The sequence below is a fragment of the Pan troglodytes genome, chromosome 13, assembly GCF_028858775.2.
Source record: "Pan troglodytes isolate AG18354 chromosome 13, NHGRI_mPanTro3-v2.0_pri, whole genome shotgun sequence".
Taxonomy (NCBI): domain Eukaryota; kingdom Metazoa; phylum Chordata; class Mammalia; order Primates; family Hominidae; genus Pan; species Pan troglodytes.
The window spans coordinates 137,878,570-137,902,930 of NC_072411.2; the positions used below are offsets into that span (position 1 = coordinate 137,878,570).

General features: G+C 49.2%; 1 protein-coding gene across 18 annotated transcripts in view; it reads left to right on the forward strand.

Annotated features, from left to right (window-relative positions):
• AGAP1 (ArfGAP with GTPase domain, ankyrin repeat and PH domain 1) overlaps window positions 1-24,361 on the forward strand; it is a 641,254-nt gene that overhangs the window by 211,168 nt on the left and 405,725 nt on the right. For 10 of the 18 annotated variants that reach the window (XM_054679587.1, XM_063790917.1, XM_016950772.4 and 7 more), the window contains exons 2-4: window positions 6,923-6,981; window positions 15,284-15,371; window positions 16,109-16,120. In XM_054679587.1, coding sequence (XP_054535562.1) covers window positions 6,923-6,981; window positions 15,284-15,371; window positions 16,109-16,120 — 159 coding nt within the window. The remainder of the gene's footprint in view (window positions 1-6,922; window positions 6,982-15,283; window positions 15,372-16,108; window positions 16,121-24,361) is intronic. The other 8 variants (XM_054679588.2, XM_054679589.2, XM_054679590.2 and 5 more) reach the window with 1 other exon arrangement.

Genomic DNA, 24,361 nt, shown 5'->3' on the forward strand with positions numbered 1-24,361 from the left:
ATTTCCAGGATTACTTCCCATTCTAGAATTTTTGGTATATGTTGGTAGTCATATCACATGGATGACTTTTTTCATGCACGTTTATGTGCTGTAGGTTGAACCCCACTGTGAAATTGCCACTATTCAACCATATTTGACCATATTTGTGCCTCCAGCACAGCAGCGAGTACAAGTAGCACATGTGCCTGTCTCCAAGCAGGAACATCTCCTCCTGGCTGTGGTCAGATTGACCTGGCAATTTTATGTGGTTTGATGGAATATAAATTGACGTGGGATGAAAACTAACTCCAGTAAAGCCTTCTAGTTTGTTTTACTCCATGTGGAGTTAGTGGTCACTGTGAGCCAGTTTTCTTGGTTGTTTTTTTTTTTTTTTTTTTTTGGACAGAGTCTGGCTCTGTCACTCAGGCTGGAGTGCAGTGGCGCAATCTCAGCTCACTGCCACCTCCACCTCCCGGGTTTAAGCAATTCTCCTGCCTCAGCCTCCTGAGTAACTGGGATTACAGGTGCACACCACCTCACTTCGCTAGTTTTTATATTTTTAGTGGAGATTGGGTGTCACCATGTTGGCCAGGCTGGTCTCAAATTCCTGACCTCAAGTGATCCGCCCGCCTCAGCCTCACAAAGTGCTGGGATTACAGGCGTGAGTCACCACACCCGGCCCGAGCCATGGTTTTCCATCCCTGGTGTGGTTGCTTCATCAGGACTTGGCAGGCCATGTGTTACTCCAGGCTCACTTGTGCCTCCAGCGCAGCAGTGAGTTCAGGTAGCATGTGTGCCTGTCTCTGAGCGGGAGCATCCTCCCCCGGCTGTGGCACCTGGGCAACGGGACATCAATTCCTGCTCTTTAATCCTACCCCCAAAGGTAATAGGAGAGCTTCCTCTGTGGGTAGTTGGGCCCTTTCCCAGGCATCCTGCCACCTCCTTGGCAGCATCTCCTTGGAACCTTACAGAAGCCTTAGGAGAGAATTGCTCCCCTCTTCTCCCCTCCCCCTCCTTCCCCTCCCCAGCTTCCCTCCCCTCCCCCGCCCATCCCCCAGGCTGGAGTGCAGCCTTCCCTCCCTCGCTCTATCCCCCAGGCTGGAGTGCGGTGGCACAATCTCAGCTTACCACAACCTCCGCCTCCTGGGTTCAAGCAATTCTCCTGCCTTAGCCTCCAAGTACCTGGGATTACAGGCGCCTGCCACCATGCCCGGCTAATTTTTGTATTTTTAGTAGAGATGGAGTTTTGCCATGTTGACGAGGCTAGTCTCGAACTCCTGACCTCAGGTGATCCACCTGCAGGCTAATCTCAAACTCCTGACCTCAGGTGATCTGCCTGCAGGCTAGTCTTGAACTCCTGATCTCAGGTGATCCACGCCCCTTGGCCTCCAAGTACTGGGATTACAGGCGTGAGCCACCCCGCGCCCGACCAGAAATGCTTCTATTTTATGGTGAGGAAATTGAGAGACCAGAAAGTTAACCGAGGTCACTGTCAAACCCATGGCTCCTGGCTCCCTGACCCCTCACACCCATTTCCCTCTGCGTCCTCTTGATCTCCCATGGACACTGGGATGGGCAGGGCAAGGTGGGAGAAGCAGGGCTCATCTCTGAGGGCTGCGTTATGGGGTAGGAGTTTAGCCTCAGTAACTGCAGCACTTTCTGCCCATGGCAACCTGTGCTGTTTTCACATTTCTCAGAAATTCCTGCTCTTGGAGTTTTATACTTGTAACATCCGCTTAGCAAATTTTGAAAAATTGAAGATGGAGAGTAATAAAGTGTGGACAAAGCTCTGCAGGGAGCTTGTTAGAAATGCTGATTTGAGGCCGGGCGTGGTGGCTCATGCCTATATTCCCAGCACTTTGGGAGGCCGAGGCCAGCGGATCACGAGGTCAGGAGATCGAGACCATCCTGGCCAACATGGTGAAACCCTGTCTCTATTAAAAATACAAAAATTACCCAGGTGTGGTGGCGGGCGCCTGTAGTCCCAGCTACTCGAGAGGCTGAGGCAGGAGAATCTCTTGAACTCGGGAGGTGGAGATTGCAGTGAGCCAAGATCGCGCCACTGCACTCCAGCCTGGCAACAGAGCGAGACTCCGTCTCAAAAAAGAAATGCCGATTTGAAGGTTCTGATTTCCAGAGTCCCGGCTGATGCTCACCTGTTGCTGGCTTTGCTAAGCGTCCCAGGTTAGTCTAGGGCAAGCAGGCTCTGAGCAACACAGCCGATAATGAGGGAGGGATTTAGAATCTGGCATTGCCAAGGGGGTCAAGGGGGACTTCCCAAGTGTCCCGCTGTGTCCAGAGGCAGCAGCAGGGAGAACCTGTCCTGAAGGGCTGCAGTGGTCGGTGAGCCTGGCACCTGGCTAGCTCTTGGGAAGGATCATTACTATCACCAACGTCGATTGTAAAATACTCACAAGATGCTTTTTTTTTTTTTTTTTTTTTTGCGACAGAGTCTCACTCTGTTGCCCAGGCTGGAGTGCAATGGTGGGATCTCGGCTCGCTGCAACCTCTACCTCCCGGGTTCAAGCACTTCTCCTGCCTCAGCCTCCAGAGCAGCTGGGATTACAATCATGTGCCACCACGCCTGGCTAATTTTTGTATTTTTAGTAGAGACGAGGTTTCGCCATGTTGGCCAGGCTGGTCTTGAACTCCTGACCTCAGGTGATCTGCGCGCCTCGGCCTCCTAAAGTGTTGGGATTACAGGCGTGAGCCACCGCGCCTGGCCCAGACACTTCTGAGAACGAGCTACATCCTCTGTGCCACTGGATTCTGGCTGGTCCAGGAACACAGGTGTGCACACATCCGGATGTGCATCCACACACTCATGCGCATATGCCCAGCTGTGTTTCCCTGAAGCATATTTATCCTTCCAGTGTTCCTGCACCTTGGAAGGAAGCAGGACAGCTGGCCTGGACCCTGCCCCACCCTTCCTCGACCCCACCTACTGAGTGATGAACAATTCCACGCCAGCACAGTGTCCAGCCCACAGATAGGTCCCTGTAGTGGAGTAGGAGGAAGGACTATTTTGGTATGCATGGCTTTCGCGAATGTTTTGTTAATTTTCGTTTAGCTTTGTATGAGGCAGCATTCCATTTTGACTGGGCGGTAACAGAGTTGATGAAAGTTTTTTAAATAAATACTTTTTAATGGGAGATGAAGAGTTTTGGCCAATTGAGTCAAGCATTTATTTTATTACTCTTATTGCCACAAACACAAATATGTTCCATTCAAGTGAGGATGTATTTGCAAGTAAAAAGATGCTTCACATTGTTCCAGTGTTTATATAATCATGCATCTTTGTTTAATGGAGCACTGCTTAATTTATAATGAATATTTTATATTGTTAGAAAGTTAATCTTATGGTGGTATGTGTTGAAAAATCAGCAGTGCATTGATGAATAGAGCTCATTTTAATTGACAGTTTACCCTCTTTGTTTTACTATTAAAGTTCATTTTTAAAACTTCACGATTTAATTTCTTATGTGCCAAATGGAATAAACCTTAAAAGGTGCCAGAAGGTAACAATGAAAGGAAAATCATCTCATCACCCTTGACTTCAGCCATCTAGTTCCTAACCCTAAATCAGCACCTGTTAAGTTTGAAATTTTACCAGAAATAGTCTCAGCCTTGACAAGCATATGCATATTTGTTTTGTTTTGTTTTGTTTGTTTGTTTGTTTGTTTAAATAATGAGATGGAGTCTCGCTCTGTCGCCCAGGCTGCAGTGCAGTGGCACAGTCTCGGCTCACTGCAACCTCCGCCTCCCGGGTTGATGCCATTCTCCTGCCTCAGGCTCCCAAGTAACTGGGACTACAGGCGCCCGCCACCACGCCTGGCTAATTTTTTTTTGTATTTTTCAGTAGAGTTGGGGTTTCACCATGTTAGCCAGGATGGTCTTGATCTCCTGACCTCGTGATCCGCCCGCCTCGGCCTCCCAAATTACAGGCCTGAGCCACCGCGCCCGGCCAAGCGTATACATATTTTGCACCCCTCACCCCCGATACACTTTTTAGAAATGCGTTTGTGAGGATCCTATCCATCTCTGTATCGCACCTGGCTGTCATCACTTGATAGTAGCCTGGGGACTTGGGGAATCCCCACTGCAGTATGTTGAGCTTCAGTTACTGGTTTTACTATTCCATGATGTGGCTATATCCACAGTTACTTAACCAGGGTGTGGTTTGTTACAGTGCAGCAACAGAGTGACGTTCTGAGAAGCCGGACACTATTGGGGCCTGCATTTTGGAGTCATCATCATTGACCTTTCAGTTTTCCCTGGACCATTAGGGTCACTTTGCAGATCCTCTAAGGCCACATTCCCATTTTTCTGCAAGAGTAGTCGATAACAGAAAGAAGTGTTTTGCAACTTAATTGGTAATGCTGTTCACTGATGGTATTAAGACACAATTAGTTACCACTGACTGAGCGCCTGCTGGGTGTCAGGCCCACGCTAGTGCGCTCCTTGCATCATCTGTCCACGGGTAATGTTTGTCTGCAGCATGTTGGGGTGGTGTTTGGGTGCACAATTATGCAAAATTTTGCGCCCCCGATATTTAGCTCCCAATGTGTCTGTGTCAGTGGGAGGAGAGTAGAGGGGCAGTGACTGAAAGTCTTTGCGGGCAGTGCAGGGAGAAGTCCGCCTCCCAGGCATCTTCTTCCTCAGGGCTCTTGGGCTTTCCTCCTGAGCTCCTGCAGATGGGCCTCTGCCGGTCTGCTCTGCCAGCTGGACAGGCATGTTGTGCCCCGAAAGTCTCTGCCCTCTAGAGATCACTCAGATCTCCTCCTGATCTACCCAGCTGTCCTTTCCTGGAGCAGGGAGTGTTCCTCTGACGGGATGTCTCACTCGGCATTGGGAGACCCTTGACGCTGTCATTGCAGGGCCCGTGGCATCTGGTTTGCTGCACAGTTGCCCTCCCCACACCCCCCCCCCCGCCCAGAACACACTGGGCGGATGTGCCCCCTACTCTGTGACCTGGTGGGTTGTGCTCCCCCGGCGTGTGACCTGGTGGGACGTGCTCCCCAGCGTGTGATATCGTGGGTTGTGCTCCCCCGGCATGTGACCTGGTGGGACGTGCTCCCCAGCGTGTGACATGGTGGGTTGTGCTCCCCCGGCGTGTGACTTGGTGGGACATGCTCCCCAGCGTGTGACATGGTGGGTTGTGCTCCCCCGGCGTGTGACTTGGTGGGACGTGCTCCCCAGCGTGTGACATGATGGGTTGTGCTCCCCTGGCGTGTGACTTGGTGGGACGTGCTCCCCAGCGTGTGACATGGTGGGTTGTGCTCCCCCGGCGTGTGACTTCGTGGCACGTGCTCCCCAGCGTGTGACATGGTGGGTTGTGCTCCCCCGGCGTGTGACCTGGTGGGACGTGCTCCCCAGTGTGTGACATGGTGGGTTGTGCTCCCCCGGCGTGTGACTTGGTGGGACGTGCTCCCCAGCGTGTGACATGGTGGGTTGTGCTCCCCCAGCGTGTGAGATGGTAGGACGTGCTCCCCAGCGTGTGACATGGTGGGATGTGCTCCCTCCCCAGCGTGTGACCTGGTGGGTTGTGCTCCCCCAGCATGTGACATGGTAGGACATGCTCCCCAGCATGTGACCTGGTGGGATGCACTCCCCAGCCTGTGACCTGGTGAGTTGTGCTTCTCAATTGTGTGACCTGGTGGGACGTGCTCCCCATCGTGTGACCTGGTGGGACGTGCTCCCATCGTGTGACCTGGTGGGTTGTGCTCCCATCGTGTGACCTGGTGGGTTGTGCTCCCCAGGGTGTGCCTGGCCTCCTTCAGATGCTGGTTTTGCCCTCCTGTGTCACACCCATGGTGTGGTTAGCCCCTTGGCTTCCAGCCCTGCATGCATGCGGTCCTCATATCACACAGTTCTGTGAAGGTGATGGTGTTTCTTAACTTTTAGGCATCTTATGAATCAGGTCACTTCTTAGACATAATGTAGAGTGAGTAAGTTTCAGCATTGGAGGACAATATATTGGGAGTAAATCCCATGTGGAAAGAGCTATTTTTCTGTCAGTGGGATGCACCTCCTCCCTCTGGTCCAGCCCACTCGGCATGTGTTGCCCGAGCTGCCATGTGATCACCAGGACAAATGATGACTACTCTCATGGGGTCTCATTTATGATAAGAAATGGCATGTGGTGGGTGTGGAAAACTGGGTTGCAGGTAAAGCCATGGTCGTTTGGGTCATCTGTATCGGGTGGGTGCACTGTAAACAGGCAGTCAGGGGAGGCGGGGGAGAGTGCACCTGCAGAGGGCTGGGCTCTGTAGACCACCCCATGGAGCTTAGGAGTCCTCCATCTTTCTGACATAGTCTAAACCATCCTGGCTGGGTCTTCAGTGTTTAATATCTTTGTGAGGGTCAAAACTCTAGCAGCAGATCTTTCTTCTGAGCTGTAACCTGTTACCTACAAACACTAAAGTGTTAACTTACATTGTGAGCTTTCAAATCTTCAAATACAATCATACTTTTTGCTGTGTGTGTGGGATTTCAGAAAAATGACTATTGCAGTAGACAAGCAAAAGACCAAATGTGGACCGACGGGCTATAACAGAATCACTCCTCGGAAAGCTAGGTGTGTCCTTAAATATCTCCACACTTGCCAACAGGCACAGTCAGGAGGGTCTGAAGATACACGCTCCACTGAAGGGCTGTGCCTTTAGCAGGGGAAAAATGGAAAGTTCGATTTTCAGTAACTTTCGAAGTCATTGGACAGAGCATGTGTTACCGACCACAGACTTGGACCTGGAACTCCCCACTGGCATCTAGCTGAGTGTCGTGAACTGGGACAAACTGATCTTTCTGGGGTGAGAGTGACACAGGGAGGCTTGTCTGCACCATCTTCAGTGACCTTCGGATGTGAAAATGGCCCATTGGAGGCATTTTGACTTGGCCTTTACGTGAGTTATGGTGTCTGACTTTGTGTCCTCCTCTTTTTCAGATGCCTTCGTGAACAGCCAGGAATGGACGCTGAGTCGATCTGTCCCGGAGCTCAAAGTGGTGAGTGGTTCCCTCTGGCCCTGGCACCTGTGGGAAGGGAGGGGCTCTGTGCACACCCAAGCCTGCATTCCCAGGCAACTGGTCATCGCCTGGGGCCCAGAGTGGAAGTGTGACTCTGGGTGTGTTCCTGGGAAGGGCCAGGTATAGTTGATAGCTTGGGACTAGAGTCCAAGTTCCTGAGTGCCCCTGGGACAGCTACGACAGCCATGACTGCCACTCAGCCAGGGCGGTGTCTCATGTGCAGGGCAGAGGCCATCATCATCCTCTCTCTCACATCTCGTGGGTGTGTGTGTGTTGTGTGTGTGTCCACACACACACACCCCCATGGGTTGATTTGTCCTTTGCAGGATGTCACGGAAGGCTCCACACACACACACCCCCATGGATTGATTTGTCCTTTGCAGGATGTCACGGAAGGCTTCTGTCATGAGTCACCAAGCTTTGGTATCCGTCATTTTCGAAATGTGACTATTTACCCTGTGACCAAGTATTGGCATGAAATTAAAATTTTTGTCTTTTACAAACTTTACCCTTTCGGTGAAATTATGTAGAGCTTCAAACTGGCATGTGTAAAAAGTGGTCCATTGCAGCCACCCTTTCCAGCCGCTCCCCTCTACCATAGGATGGAAGGAAGGGGCAAGTCTAACTTTGAAACAACCAGGTTCTTTGTCGTGAAATATGTGGCATTTGTGTGTATGGTTATGTATCTGTGTATGTATGTATATATGTGTATATATGTCTAATTTCCGTGTGTATGTTTGTATTTATGTATGTATCTATGTATGTATGTATATATGTCTAATTTGTGTATGTGTGTGTATGTATTTTCTAATTTGACCATGAAAGGAAAGCAGACGAGCTCTTGCTGTTCTGCAGACTCCGGCATGGGCCTGCCTAGTGTGTCTGTCCTCTGCATTTCTATTGATAGCACCAGATCCCCTGCGGCCCATGGACTCCTCCCCACTGACCCCAACCTCATTGCATGCTTGGAGGACAGGACAAGGGCCAGGAGACAGGATCCTTCCGGTCCTTCATGTCTGAGATGAGGAGATAGAGCAACAAAGAACTTCTAGGTCTTTGAAGAGACTTTTGTCACCAGGAAAAGTATTTGTTTTTAAACTTAGGAAATGAAGTACAATGAGTGGGAGGTGCCCTGAGATGGGAAGGCCCTGTGGTCACTGTGCCCTCTCTCTCATTGGTGTCTGACACACCCATCCCCACCGCAACCGCGGGGTGTCATCAGCTGGGCCCGTCTCCTTCCCGGTGTCTGCCCCCCACCCCATTCCTCCCTGAAGGTCTCTGGGCTGTCTCTGCAGCACTTGCCCGTGGGAGACAAAGCGTCTCTCAGTCCTAGTGCTGTCTCAGAAGCCTGGGGTTCCGCAAGACTGGCCTGGAAAGAGCCGCCTCTTTCTGTCTTTTGTGTGCTTTGTCACCGCGGCACTGGCAGGGTGTCTTAAGCCTATTGAAGCCGTCCAGGAAATGTGCGTTGAATGAATGGCACAGGCTTGGCAATGTTGTTACCAGGAGATTTTCAGAACAATCCCGCAGTTTCAGTTACTTCCTGTTAAGACAGCCGCTGCCACTCGGGTGCTGTGATGGGCACGGAACAGTAGTCACAGTGGTTTACTGGCGGTGATGGTGTGGATACAGCGCTGGCTCTGTGCGGGTCGTGTTCTGAGTGCTTTACAAAATTAATCCTGACAAGTGCCCCATGGGGAGGGGTAGGTACGGTTATCCCCATTTCACAGATGAGGAAACTGAGGCTCAGAGACATGAAGAACCTGCCCAAGGAGCCACAGTGAGTAAGTGGGGGAGCTGAGGTGTGAGCCTGGAGCTGGTGCTTCCACCACCGCACTGCCTGACAGAACTTTCTCGACGGTAAAAACCTCCTGTGTCTGCACTGCCCAGTGCCGTCATGGCTGGCGCCACGTGGCTGTTGAGTGATTGAAACGTGGCCAGTCAGTGCCATCAAGGAGCTGCATTTTAAGTTTGATTCTAGTTCATTTAAATTGAAATAGCCACACAGGGCCAGCGGCCACCCTACTGCCAGCATTACAGACTAACTGATCGTCAAGTATCGAACCACCTGACTTGGCAGTTCAAGGTGTTACAGGTTCAGAGAGGGCCCACATGATCATACCAGCCCATAATCGAGGATGCTTACCACCAAAAACTTGTGCTCTGCCGGTATTTTGAAAGCATATGATTTTCTGGAATATCTGCCCAGAGCTGTAGGAGACAGTTGCGTTTGAGGCAGCATGGGCTCCTCATTCTGAAACGGACTGTCTTAAGGCTTGCTTCAATTTGCTGACACCGTGGGCTTCGATGCTGTTGGTTCTACAGTTCTCAGAACGGTCCTGTCCCTGGCCTGAGTGTGGATGGACGAGATCCTGGCGGGCCCACCAGCTCTGCTCTAGCCCAAGTGCCTTCCTGTTGTGGCATCAGCGGGCACTCGTCCTCATCGGCACCCCCAGCAGATCCCTTGTGTGCTGAGGAGTGCTCAGGGTCTGAAGAAAGCGCTGCTTTGTTCCCTAGGCAGCCTCCAAGTGCCTATAGGGCTGCAATTGTTTCCCTCCTAGCGCAGCCCCCCCCAGGACAGGTGGCACTTTAGGTCAGCGTCTCAGGAACCCAGCCCCTGCTTCACAAATGCAGCAGTGACGTGATGTCATGGCAAGCCTCCAATATGCCCTTTATGTAACATTTTGCAATAAATCTTTTGAAATCTGTCAGAGAAAAAAATTCAATGTTCGCTTTCTTCTCAAGAGTGGTAGTACCATGCCTTATGTTTTATTTTCTTTCTTTCTTTTTTTTTTGTTACGGGGTCTCACTCTGTCACCCAGGCTGGAGTGCAGTGGCGCCATCTCGGCTCACTGCAACCTGCCTCCTGGGTTCAAGTGATTCTCGTGCCTCAGCTTCCCGAGTAGCTGGGATGACAGGCACCCACCACATCTGGCTAATTTTTTATTTTTAGTAGACAAGATTTTACCATGTTGGCCAGGCTATGCTCAAACTCCTGACCTCGTCATCCGCCTGCCTTGGCCTCCCAAAGTGCTGGGATGACAGGCCTGAGCCACTGCGCCCGGCCTGATGTTTTCTGAAGTTGTGCTGTGGTCAGATCGTCCATGACCAGTTGCTTTTGGTGCCGCACAGGAGCCAACCGCTGCTGGCTGCAGATGTGTGCCCAACAGCAAAAGCTTGATGCTTCTGTCAGAGGGGAAGGCACATAGGCTCTGGACATCTTGCCTGTGTAGGGGACCTCAGTCCCCAGCTCCTCACATCCTATTTGTGTGTTTTCATTGAACTCCAACTGGAATTTTTACTAAAAGCCTTGATTTCCTTTTCAGCAAACCTCAGGGTTAGTGTGGGGCTCTGGAGAAATCAGTTTAGAAAGACATTGCATTCCCTTTGGCCTTGTGATGTGAAGGGCCGAGTATGGGTTCCAACGCACTTCATATCCCTGCACAGACGATGACCCCTGCACAGAGGTTGACGGTGGCAACCTCTTCCTGCCTTAAGTACGTAGTTCTGTGATTTTCAAGACACCTCATTCCTCCTCACGTAGCTCTTTGGCTCGCTCTGGATTGATTTCCTCCATCTTGGTTTACTTCCAGCAGTCGCTCCGACAGCTTCACGGGTGGCGTGACACACTTGAAACGGCATTTTGACCCCTTATTTTATTTTCCTTTCACCATCAACTGTTAATTTCCACCAGCGTTTCAAATTAAAATGATGCCATCGTGTGTGACTGAGGTGGTCTGTGAGATGGCTGTTCCAGCCAAACCAAACCCCTTCCCACTCCACTCCAAGATTGATTGCCCTAAGGGAGAACTTAGGGGAGAGCTTAATCTTTGCCCATCTTGTTAGGCGGAGGAAGGCAGGAACGTTGCTATGCAGAGAAGGCACAGACCAAAGGATGTTTGGTTTTGGAGCATTTTCTTCCTCGAGAAAGAGAAACTGATCTTAATTAAAAATTTAATTCTGTGGCATACTGTTTTGGATTTTCCCAGCATGAAGCTGACATGAAGCGGGTGCCCTTGAGCAAAAGAATAATTAGTAGGTAGAAATTCTCCGATTATAGAGGCCCAGGGTAAAAAAAAGATGTACGTCGGATTAGGAGGGGAAGCAGCTTTATTTAGAATCTGTCCACACAGCCTGGCTTGAGCCTGGCTCTGAGCCCTAGTAATAAGCATCTCATTCACTCACCAGCAATGCAGTCATGCATGTACTCATCCGTTCTTTTACTCGGCCCGTGCTCTTGAGCGTCTGCCTTGGGCTCGGCATTACACAGGGATTCAGAGAACAAGGCAGATGAGACACGGTGCCTGTCCTTGAGGAATTGTCAGTATTGGAGGAAGCCAGATCAACACACTGATGTTTCCAAAATAATGTGTTCCCTTGTGAGATGTCCTTGGGGCAGAGACCTAAGGGAGCTTTGAGGAAAGGCACCCAGTTGAGGCTGTGGCATCAGGAAGGTGTCTTCGTCTCTTCTGGCTCCTGTAACAAAATATAATACACTGAGCAGCTGATAAACAACAGAAATGTATAGCTCACAGTTCTGGAGGCCAGGAAGTCCAAGATCAAGGCACCTGCAGATTTGATGCCTGAGGACCTGCTTGCTGGTTCGTAGGTGGCATCTTCTTGCTGTGTCCTCACGTGGAGGAAGACGCGAGAGGTCTTTCTCAGGCCTCTTTTATAAGGGCGCTAATCTGCTCCCACAACTGCCACACCTCGTAATACAATCACCTTGGGGATTAGGTTTCTTTTTTTAAAATTTTATTTATTATTTTGTTTTTATTTTTTGAGACAGAGTCTCGCTCTGTCGCCCAGGCTGGAGTGCAATCTCAGCTCACTGCAACCTCTGCCTCCCGGGTTCAAGTGATTCTCCTGCCTCAGCCTCCTGAGTAGCTGGGATTACAGGCATGCACCACCACGGCTGGCTAATTTTTATATTTTTTTAGTTGAGACAGGGTTTCACCATGTTGGCCAGTCTGGTCTTGAACCCCTGACCTCAGGTGATCCACCTGCCTCGGCCTCCCAAAGTGCTGGGATTACAGGCGTGAGCCACCATGCCCAGCCAGGGGTTAGGTTTCAACATATGAGTTTGGCTGGGAGTGTGGGGGTAGGAGGGGGAAGCACAAACATTCCTACCATATAGTTGAAGGCTTCTCAGAGGAGGTGACATCTGAACTGATAGTAAGAGTAGGTTTCGGGGAATGATTGATATGGAAAGCTTTAGTTGCCTGGAGACAGCAAGGCCTGTTAGGATGGGGCTTGGTAGCTGATTGACTAGAAGGCCAAGCAGGGAGCGGGCAGATGAGAGGCGGGAGGGTTGTAACTGGGGTGTAAGAGGACAGGACCGAGCATAGGTTTTAGAAAGGCCACTCTGGCTGATGAGTAGAGACTGGGAGCGGCCAGGACTGGGTGACAGAGAACATTTGGATCCATGAGCCATCACTCAGACAGCAGACCACTGAGAACCTTTTTTCCACACTGTCATGCCAAATTTGTTCTCTTATATGTTTGTTTGTTTTCTTTTTTGTTGTTGTTTTTGTTTTGTTTTGAGACAGAGTCTCGCTCTGTCACCCAGGCTGGAGTGCAGTGGTGTATCTCGGCTCACTGCAACCTCCGCCTCCTGGGTTCAGGCGATTCTCCTGCCTCAGCCTCCTGAGTAGCTGGGACTACAGGCGTGTGCCACCACGCCTGGTTATTTTTTTGTAGTTTTAGTAGAGATGGGATTTCCCCGTGTTAGCCAGGATGGTCTCGATCTCCTGACTTCATGATCTGCCCGCTTCGGCCCCCCAAAGTGCTGGGATTACAGGCGTGAGCCACCGTGCCCAGCCCTGTGTTTGTTCTTAATAGCTATTGGCTTCATCATCTACTTAACCAACGTTCCTTCCTCCCTCCTGTCTCTCCTCCTCTCCCCTTTATTTCCATCTCTCCTCCCTCCCATCCTTCTTCCTTGTCATCCATCTATCCATCGACCCATCTTGTGTTTACCAGGACTTTGTTGGAGCCAGGGACTATGACAAGTGTACAGATTCGGAGCTGGTGTCTTGGCACGTATCCAGAGACAGAGATCTTGGCCCTCGGGGTCCTAAGTGTAGTGGGAGGTGGAGCCCAGGGCCTCACCAGCCACTGTCAAGGCTGTCTGGGGGTGAGGGGAAAGCAGGGAAGCCTTCCCAAGAGAAAGTGAAGCCCTCCTCAGGTGAAAGGGGAGGGGTGCTCAGGTGACAGGAGCAGTGAAGTGTTCTTGTGGCAAGTTCATGGACCTGCTGGGCCTGTTGGCTGCCAGCAAAGTTGTGTGCGAGGATTTGGAAGGAGACAGTTTGTTCCTAAAATGTTTGGAGTTTGGCCTCCAGGCAGCAGGAGTCTCCCACGGCTTATGAAATGAAGGAGTGCCACTTTCTCATGGTCACTTTGTTTCTAGGAACCTCTCTGGTGTTCTCGGGTTGAAAAGCAGGTGCTTGCAGGCAGAGAGAGGCCCTAGAGGCTGCTTCCTTGATCTGTGCACACTGGAGAGTCCACACTGAGGTGGCAGCAAGGTGCCCAGGAGGGAGCGGACTCCCTGACTTCCAGCCACTGGGAGTCGGGGATGGCCTCCAGCTTTCTGGTTTGAGAGGCTGGGTGTGATGTGGCCTCAGAAGCTGATGAGGAGACTGGGAGAGAGAGGCGAGGTGTGGACCCGTCGAGGCGTGAATACCGCATAGGTGGCGTACGGATGTATATAAAGTCCTGGTGGGAGCTAAGTAGGGGCGCCTGGAGCTGGGGTGGACGGCGGCCAGGGGATGCGATTTGGGAATAGGCAGCTTTTTTTCCCCCCTCCACATCCAACCTTCTATCAGTGAGTTATGATTCCAGAGTCTGCAGGGTGTCTCCTGTTAAATGGAATCGCAGCTCATTGAGAGAAGGTTGGATGTGGACAGGAGCATGTTGGGACATTAGAGTGGAGGATCAGCTGGAGATGTGAGGATGGAGCCCTGGCGAGTCCCAGTATGTCCCTGCAGATGGAGGAAGAACCCACAGGTCTGGGAGGGAGGTAGAGGCGGAAGCCAGTGTGAGAGTTGGAAGAGAGTGTCTTAGCAGCAGCTGCTGGTGATGGGGCCAGGTCAGAGCGAGACAGGCTAGTGGCTTTGAAATGGAAGTTGCGGGTGACCTAGTGGGCAGTTTCCTGGTAGCAACAGGGCCAGAGCTTCAGATAATTTGAGTGGAGGCAGGAGGGAGGTCAACAAGTGGAACCGAGAGCAAGCGGGGCGAGTCCCAGCTCAGGGAATGGCAGGTGGCCTTAATGAGCACCTGTGCCCGGGGATGGGTCCCTTGTGATGTTTTGGGCTTTTTAAGGAATCGATTAGATCATGCTTAAATTTGATCACTAGCGATGTTCTAATGGGGGAGGAAAAGGTTAAAATGCAGGAGATTTTTGATGAGCAGCTTCCCAGAGAAGGCGGCATGGCGGGTATCCAGCTCCCAAGCACAGGGAAAGGGAGGCTCCCTGTAGGATCGGCCACTTGGAGGCTGGGAGGCCAGGTGTGTCTCCTGTGTCAACAGGGAGGCTTCCTGTGAAGAAGCCCCTGGAAAGTCAGCCTTGCCGCCAGGTTACTGCTAGGACAGAGGCCCTCATGTCACCCTCACTCCTGAGGGTCGCCTTCTAATCCAGCACAAATGAGCACCTTTGCCGTCTCTCCCAGCAGCCCTGGCACTGTCCCCTTTTTCTCGGAGATGCCTTGGTGGGTCCTGTGTCTGGGAGGCAGGTGTGTGCCCTCCTCGCCTGTGTGGCCGGCCCCTGCCTTGCTCCTCCACCCCCAGGTCTCCCCACACTGCCCTTTTCTGCTCCTGTTGTCCTGCCCCCAAGTCTACCCTAGACTCATCCCCTAGAGATGCTACCATGCGTGGGTCCTCGCCACTCTCTCCACGTCACTCACCTCTGCCCTCGGGTGCCACCTCACCTGCTGCTTTTCCCAGTCTCTGGAGGGTGCACAGTAGATGCTGGCGGGCTAACTCAAGGAACACAGCCCTGATGTAAACAATGCGCTTGTTTTCTGGAAGAATGCCAAACCAGTGTTTATACCAGCATTGCTGATGCCGTTGCAGCTGTTGAGGCTGATGAGAACGTGAGATGTTAATTAAGAGTGTTGGACTCCCTTTTACTCCAATGGAAGTATTGAATGAGCTTGTTTTTGGCCATCCAGCCAGTGCTTGGTTATGTTTGTGTTTAGGGCTCCTGTCTATTTTAGCCTCTTAGTATTTGCAAAATGCCAAATAGAGTGATTTGATGATGCTTAACGGTTGTCCGTTTCTGTTTCAGGGAATTGTGGGTAACTTGGCCAGCGGCAAGTCTGCCCTGGTGCACCGGTACCTGACGGGCACATACGTCCAGGAGGAGTCTCCGGAAGGTATGCTGTTTGGCAGGCAGTTGCAAACTTAAGAATGTAGTTTTTTAAAATTTTTCCTTAGCGTATTATAAATCATGACTTTGATGTATCACAGGTCAAGAAAGCAATAAAACATACCAAGCGGTAAAAACCCTTAAGTATGTGGTTTCTTCTGTAGTATTTTTAGCAAACCCATTATATTCACTTTGATATTTGGAATAGTACAGTAGAACCATGAAATACCATTGAATTTATTTCTTATCTAATTGTTCTGTCCTTTCAAATGTCCTTTTTAATCCAGTGTCCTTTTTATCCATTGTTACTCCTTTAAATATTGACTGGACATTTCTGTGATCTGGATATTGAATTTATACATAATTTGTATGTAATGTTACTTAGTCATAGATAAGAGCCTTTCTGGATAAGACGTTCAGATTACCACCACCATATGTTTGAGTATGTTTCCCCCCTTATATTATAAACATTTAATAATCATTTTGCATGAGAGTAAGATTTTTTTTTTTTGCCATTAGGCATTTGCTTCTTCAGTTAACATGTCCATATTTTATTTTTTGCCTTAAATAAAATTATGATAATGGTAGGAAGCATTTAGCTCCCGTGTCCCCTAACGAAGGGGTGTAGTTGACAAGCAGTTTTCTAAATGAAATTTTCTCTCCGTGTAACTTTGTTAAATCCAACTCTGAGACACTGAATTTCTGGTTCCTTCTTTTTCTTACTGGCTGTTCCATTCTTTGCAGATATGGATGCAGGTAACTATTCATTTTCTTCATGGCAGCGCTTGTCTTGTTTTGGAGAGAGAGGAAAGGCACCACTTTGTACTGTAGCGTTCCCTTCCCTCCTTGTTCTGTGTACCATCCTATTTTGTTTCATTTTATCTTTTTCTTCAGTTGAACATTCCACCCTGTTTTGTCCCTTAGTTGTCTTTTTAGCAGTAGTCCCAAGCAGCTTCACCTGTTCCCTGTAACACCTGTCCTAGCATTTAACTCTTGTCCTGAATACTGTGGAACCGTTCGGAGAAGTATAAAAGTGGCTTGAGGCTCTGCCACCGTTTTGCAGAATTGTGTAGTCATGTCATGAACACCTCATGCATCAGGAAGAGACCTTCCATACTGAAATGATGATTTAGGAAGATTAGAGGTGATAATGAAGGCTTGTATGTAGGGGTCAGTAGGAGAAAGCTTGCCTGTTCACTGAGAAATGCATACAGATGCCAGAAAATGGCATGATTTGGAGAAACGAGCAAAGGCCACATTTTGCCAGGGCTCTGTCCCTGGGTTTTGATGGCTTTTATTTGCTCCTTTGTGTCGGAATATGAATTTTAGCCACGGCCAGCTGGTGACACCTTTTAGAGAATCTTTTAGAGATTTTCGTTTGGGTTTTCCACTTATTTTCAAGGGCTAGCTATTGTAGAGGTTATACAGAGGTTAACTCACCTGCAAATGAAATGACCACCTTTTCTAAGTAAATCTACTTTCAGGGCCCTGCAACTCTGTGGATTTCAACCTGGGACCACAGGAAGTTACATGAGTCGGGCCTGGTTTTGTTGCTGTTGCTCTGGCAGTCTCTGGCCCTGGGGTTCAGGTGTCTGGTGGGGCAGCGCTGGAGGCCCTGGGTCTCTGGAGTAAGAACAAGGACCACGACTCACTCATGGTGGCCTTTCTGCTATATGGCTATTTGGTCATTTTTGTGGCTTTTCGCTGTTTTCCCTTTGGGCATTCACAGTGTGTTCCATTGTATTTGGGCCCAGCTGGGATGTCTTTTGCAGTGCATAATTGACCCTTACATGTTGACTCACACCAAAGCATTTCTCTTGAACGTTTATACATCAAAAGGAAGGATTGTGGGGTGACCTAAACTGATCACTAACAGCCCTGCTTCTTTGATTTTTCAAGTAATGCATTTTACTGCACTGAAATTTCATAGTATTGTGTATGGTTTTTAAAAATACATTATTTTTAAGAGTAGGAGCGTGGGTGAGTACATTCCTTTCTTCATCTGCAAAGTGGAAGTAGCTCATCCCCTCCATGGGGCCCCATGCCCAAGGCTTCCTGGGTCAGGGGAAAGATCATGATCCCTGACCTTTTCTCATGCCCTGCAGCAGCCCTCCCTGGGCATGTGGCCTCTCACCTTTTGACTCGAGGTCCCAGGGATTGTTCTGTGGGAGTGTGAGGAGCTGACAGCAGCAGACACCCAGGTGCACCCCAGTGGGTGTGTGTCTAGGGCCCCTGGGTGCTGAAAGAATTATGAATACGTGGCTCCTTGTGCCTGGAAGCCTCTTAGTCCTGCTGAATTCATGCTTCTCATGGCTGAGCCACCTTTCCCGTGTAGAACCAAGCAGGTGGCCACTGTCTTTGCCCCTCTTAACGAGACCAGGGAATGGACTTCTACTTCCTGTTCATGTGACTGTGTGCCTCATGACAGTGGCAGGAGGGAGCCATAACTTGTTGTAATGTCACTTCTAATGAAGGGAGCCATACTTGTTGTTTGGGAAAGAAAACAAATGAGAAGCCGTGTTTCTTTCATACCACGGTCTTGCCATCCTGAAATTCCTTCTCATGCTCAGGGAGCCTGTACCTGGAAAGTGATTTCAATTTTTGTCCAGTTGAGTTAGTGTTGATCAATTACCCATGCTTTGCTTAATTGAGAAGCTTTAGGTATAGAGTGTTGTGTGTTTGGGATATAATTTACTGTGTTGTCACCTGGGTGTGTGGAGACTATCAAAGGGATGTGTTGTCCTCGGGGAGTGCTGGAGGCTGACAAAGCTGATGATGGCCCAGCCTCACCTGTGGTTACTTACCCACACAAAGGTGAGGGCACTCCCACAGTGTTGGGAGTGGTTGGCGCCCGGTTGAGGGATTGGATTTTGAGTGAGCTCTGTGACTTTCCCATTTCTTGGTGTTGCTGCCTTCTCATCAGACCCCCTTTCCTCTTACAACTGCTAGAGTGATCAACTGGGCAGCTACTTTGAATGAAAGGCATTTTGCTGTGTATCTGCCTGTCCAGATAGTTCCTTGGATTCTCCCTGCGCTTCTTAATGTCTGTACCCTGTTCTTCTGATTTAATTAGTGCGTGAGTATCCTTTATGTCATAATCCTGACCCGTGGCTGGGATATGTAGATTGCTGGGAGGGGTGAGGGTGAGGGCCTTGCTGTCTTCAGGGGAGAGCTCTCTCGTGGTAGAAACATTTCTGGTGCAGAGCCGTCTCCAGATCCAAGCCTGCTTTTCCTCAGATACATCAGATGCATTTTAGCTCCATCCCAGAGGGTAATATCTGCTGTCTTTTCGTTGTATGATGCATTTTTGGTTGATATTTTATTCTTGTAGTGAAGAGAGCCAACTCACAAGATTTAGATTATTTTATTTTATTTATTTATTTATTTTGAGATGGAGTCTTACTCTGTCACCCAGACTGGAGTGCAGTGGCGTGATCTCAGCTCACTCCAACCTCTGCCTCCAGGATTCAAGTGATCCTCCTGCCTCAGCCTCCTGAGTTGCTGGGATTACAGGCAACCCCCACCGCGCCCGGATAATTTTTGTATTTTTGGTAGAGGCGGGGTTTCACCATGTTGGCCAGACTGGTCTTGAACTCCTGACCTTAAGTGATCCACCTGCCTGGGCCTCCCAAAGTGCTGGGATTACAGGCATGAGCCACCACGTCCAGCCAAGACTTAGATAATTTTAAAGATGCAGTTCAAATGAGGGAAGGATATAAATATTCTGTTTTTCAATTAGTGAATTAACAACACAAAAGTGGGTAACACCGTAGGGAACTTGTGATTCCATGAAATCAGTCAAAGTAAACCTCTTGGATTGACAGATTCCTTAATATTATGTGTATGTGTGTGTGTGTGTGTGTGTACACCTAGGTGTGTAATATATGTATGTGTACTTCAGTCCTAGCACTGTAGTAACGAACTACCACACACAGTGTGGCTTAAAACAGAAATGTATTCTCATAGTTCTCAGAAGTCTGAAATCAAGGTGTTGACGGGGTTGGTTCCTTCTGCAGCTTAGAGGTTGAATCTGTTCTGTGTCTGTGCGGTTCTGATTTAATTAGTGTGTGCGTATCCTTTATATTCTAATCCTGACCCGTGGCTGGGATATGTAGATTGCTGGGAGGGGTGAGGTGGTGAGGGCCTTCCTGTCTTCAGGGGAGAGCTCTCTCGTGGTGGAAACATTTCTGGTGCAGAGCCGTCTCCAGATCCAGGCCTACTTTTCAGCAGATACATCAGATGCATTTTAGCTCCATCCCAGAGGGTAACATCTGCTGTCTTAATTGTGTGATGCATTTTGGTTGATATTTTATTGTTACAGTGAAGAGAGCCAACTCACAGATTTAGATGATTTTAAAGATGCAGTTCAAATGAGGGAAGGATGTAAATACTGTTTTGCAATTAGTGAATTAACAGTGCAAAAGTGGGTTACTCCATAGAGAGCTTGTGATTTCATGAAAGCCATCAAAGAGTAAACCTCTTGTATAGACAGATTCCTTAATTGGGTGTGCGTGCTCACACGTGTGTGTGCACATCTGGGTGTGTAATATATGTATGTGTACCTCAGTCCTAGGGCTGTGGTAACAAAGTACCACAAACTGGCTTAAAACAGAAATGTATTCTCACAAGTCGGAAATCAAGGTGTTGACGGGGTTGGTCCTTCTGCAGACTTTGAGGTTGAATCTGTTGCATGTCTGTGCACAGTTGTTCTGATTTAATTAGTGCGTGAATATACTTTATCCTAATCGTGACCTGTGGCTGGGATACGTAGATGGCTGGGTTATGTAGATGGCTGGGAGGGTTAAGGTGGTGAGGGCCTTCCTGTCTTGAGGGGAGAGCTTCTGGTGGCTGTCAGCAATCCATGCTGTTTCTTGGCTCATAGACTCCTAACTCCAGTCTCTGCCTCTGTCGTCACAGCGTTTTCCTGGCTATCTGTGACTGTCCAAACTTTTTCTTATAAGGACACCAGCCATTGGATTTAGGGCCCATCCTCCTCCAGCATGACATCATCTTTACTTGATCCCATCTGCAAAGACCCTCTATCCAGGTGAGGTCACACCATAGGTCCCAGGGGTTAGGGCTTGAACGTATCTTCTAGGGGATACAGTTCAACCCACAGCAGTGCGTGTGTTATATACCTGTGATGTTCTCCAGGGGTGTCCAATCTTCTGGCTTTGCTGGGCTACATTGGAAGAGGAAGAATTGTCTTGGGCCACACATAAAATACACGAACACTAACAATAGCAAATGAGCTAAAAAAAAATTATACACACACTAAAAACTCATGTGTTAAGAAAGTTTACGAATTAGTGTTGGGCCGCATCCAAGCTGTCCTGGTTGGCAGGTTAGAGAAGCTTAGACGGTCGCTGCACTTAGAACTGTTGGAGTTGGCCCCATCACTTGGTGGTGGTCATGGTTCTGCCAGTGATGCTTTTGCAAGCTCTGCTGGTGTTCTAGAACCTCACAAGGACTCATCGGCTGGCAGTGACCTTCACACCTCTGAGGACAATTTCACAGCTGCCGTTCACTTCCTATAAAGAGAATGAGAAGAAAATTAGTTATTTGCCAATTGAGCCCTATTAATGGCTTCTGATTAGAATCGTGTGACATTTTGGGTGTGTAATGTGACTTCCCTCGTGGTGTGTTTATGTGCTTAATATTCAGCGTCCCCCAACACAGACCCCACATGATGCCACTCAGCTTTTAACTCTCCTTTCAAAAGAGAAAAAGTCAAAGGAAACAAAGCTAGGATGTCCAGTATTATGTGGACATTAGATAGGAAATGTGGACCTGCCCAAGACACTTCACCCCCTGCAGGTGGGGAGAGTGTGGCGTCCTCCTGAGATCTTTTCAGGTTGCAGAACTGAGTCATTGCTCTGAGAACCGTTCCCCAGGACAACTGTCTCTGTGTCACCCATGGCATCCCAGGCACCCTGGGCCATGGGCCCTCCTGAGCTGTGCAGGGTAGCTCGTGTGCCAGAAGGACCTGAGGACCAGAAAAGCTGAAAGCCAGCACCACGCTGAGATCGTGGCACACCTGAGGAGGGCAGAAAGGTGGCCCCACAAGCTTCCCAAGATGAGACTAAACTGTATATGGATTGAGTGGGAGCTTTTATGGTTGGTTGGTTGGTTGGTCGAGAGAGACTTAAGGATGTTCATAGACCAACTCCAAGCTGCAAAATGAAAGTACCGAGAGGAAGGTGGGCCATCTGAGAGCCGCCTTTATCCCGGATCTGGAAGAAACCCACATCTAGGTGTGAAAGTGGCAAAAGGAGGGCCGGGGCCTGCCTGCCACTGAGGCCCAGCGGCTGCCTGCGAGGGTCAGTGGTGTCGTAGCCTGCTGCCGCCACACAGAGGGATTTGCAGGGAAGGGCCTTAGCCAGGCATGATGTGGGAGTGTTGGCCCTGGCATTCCCGGGTCTTCATGAGCTTCATTCAGCAGGGGCTCCTTCCTTCAGTGATGGAATCTGGAGTTTCTGACTGATTCTTAACCAACTCAAAATTTTAGGCAGAAAGCTAGCTCCAAGGCTGAGGCAGCCCTGAATGTGCCTAGGCCAACAGCCAGCGAGCTCCTGGCCGGGAGCCTGGTAATGGGGATGGCTGGTAAAGGCTGTGCCGGCCCTGCCTCCCTCCCAGAAGGGCGACCCTCCAGCCCCATGTCCAGGCTCTCCCATCTTCCCAGCTCGGGCCACACATAGGCAGCAGCTGCCCCCATGCTCTGTCCCAAAGACGGAACACACTGGTCACTGGGAGATTAGCCTCTCTCGTTCATTTTCCCGATAGAATATGATAGCTGAGGTAGCTGGAAGAGTATGGTCAAGGAGCTCAAGGCAGCTCTTTCACTCAGGAGCCTGCCAGCGTAGGGCAGGGGAAGTCAGTGCCCTCCCAGATGGAAAAGGTACCTGCGGTGGTGGGGGGAGGGGGAGTTCCCTATGTAAAGAAGAGTCCAAAACAGATAAGGGAGACTGAAGAAACCTGAACATCCAGTGCTCATGAGGAATAGCTTTAAGAGAAAATACCAGGTGCTAAGAGTAATTATAACTACCAGGTAAGGACCAGTGAGAAACAGTGGGTGAGATTAAGCTCGACAGTTCCCTAACTCAGGAAAGTCGAGTTTTTGAGCATAAGTCATAGGAAATTCTCAAACATACTTTTGCTTTGTGCCTGGGAAGCAGGAAAGTACACCAGACCCACCTCATTTCTTACATCTCTCCAAGAGAAGCCTTTTGCTTGTCTGTTTGGTTTATTTGGTTCACATCAGAGTTTGCTAAAGGCTTGGAGGTTCTGTAGGAAGGAATGAGCCGCTTCACCTCCTGGAGAAAGGACGTCTCGTTTCCAGCATGTCGGGGGTCAGGCTGTGCTGCACTGAGGCTGAAGGGTTCTGGGGTTTTCCACTGTGTGTTTGGTTTCTGTTGCTTGTTCCAAGCTGCTGACGCTGTGTGCTGGATGAGAGTTCTGCTGGCCACTGGCTTCTGGCCTCCAGGGCCAGCTGGCTGTGCAGCCACCTGCAAGTCTTTGTTCCCGGGGTTAGCCTTGCCACCCTCCTTCAGGACTGCCTAGAATTGTTTCCTGTCATCGGGGTAGTAAATGTGTTCTCAGGAGCATGTGTATCTTAAATATGTTTTAACGAATGTTTACTTAGTTTCTTAGAAACAAAACATGTGGTAAACACCCAGTCTTATTTTCTGGGACACATGAAGTGTGTTTAAGCTGTCAGCTACAAAAACCCTTTCCAAGTCAAATAACTTAAAAAAAAAGGTTGTCAGCTACCACTGCATCCCAGATGTTAGAGTTTATTTCTAAAGCTGTTCTTGGGTGCTGTTTAATGTTCCAGTGGAAAAAAAAAAAAAAAAAAAAAAAAAAACCTGTAATACTCCAGTAACATTTGACTAGTCGTGAAATCTAGCCATTTAGATTTTTCAACCTCAATTTGACCGTTAGTTGCAACCAAGTGATTATAAACACATGATAATTGTTTAATGAGGATTATCTGTAAACGTTGAGATGATGAGCCTGCTGCTATGTTGGTTTAATAGATAAAGCAGAAGTCAGTTCAGCCATCTTCACTGATGATTTTCGGAATTAACCTGATCACTCACCATGGAAATACCATTCCCCTTTGTTCTTGTCTTCCTCTGTGTGTGACAGTCCCTAACTTGACCCCTGGCATGGAAGCCATCAGTGAGGATCAGGTGATATTGTCTAAAAATAGGTAAAGGATGCTAACGTTATTATTAGATGTTCAAAAAAATAATAAAAGGGAAGCATGTTCTGTTTCATTTTGAGCAAGAAAAAAAGCTGTAAAATCAGAATAAGGAGATAGTCATGTTTTTGGCATTGATGAAATTGGCAGGACAAAGTGTGTTTTTGAGTTGGCTGTATGGAACTCAGAATGTATTGTCCCATATTGTTATAATTAATTTGACAAGAAATCCAGGGCTTACCGAAAGCCATACTGGGCCTGCATTGGAGCCTGTGTTCCAGAGAAAAGACCTTTCTGAATAAGTAACTGTGATGCAGGACTGGGACTTACACCCGGTCTGGGAGCGCCCTAAAGAGGACAAGCCCGCTGGCTTCTGTGGGGAGTCACTGTCTCCTGAGGGCAGCGCACAGAGGCTCATGTGTGTCCCTTCACTCACAGAGCCCAGCAACAGCACAGCACATGCTGTTGACACAACTGTTGCTTTCCTAAGAAACCTCACGGCATCAGATGTTTTAACAAAACTGTTCTTTAAGAGGAAAAAGGAGACTAGAGCCTAGAAAGTTTCACGTATGTAATTACAAATCATTTTTCCTAGAGAAATTTTACCCCAAAGGTGTTCTGAGGCTGTGGGTGCATTTACCTGTTTATTGCGGATTAACAGAGCCATTGAATCTATCCCAATGGAACCACCATCACACACTTTCACCTGTGTTCACTGCTCCTCCCGTCTGCCCATGTCTTTGGCCTTGATCACGCCATCTCTCTGGAAGCCCAGCTCCAGGTCCGGGAAACCA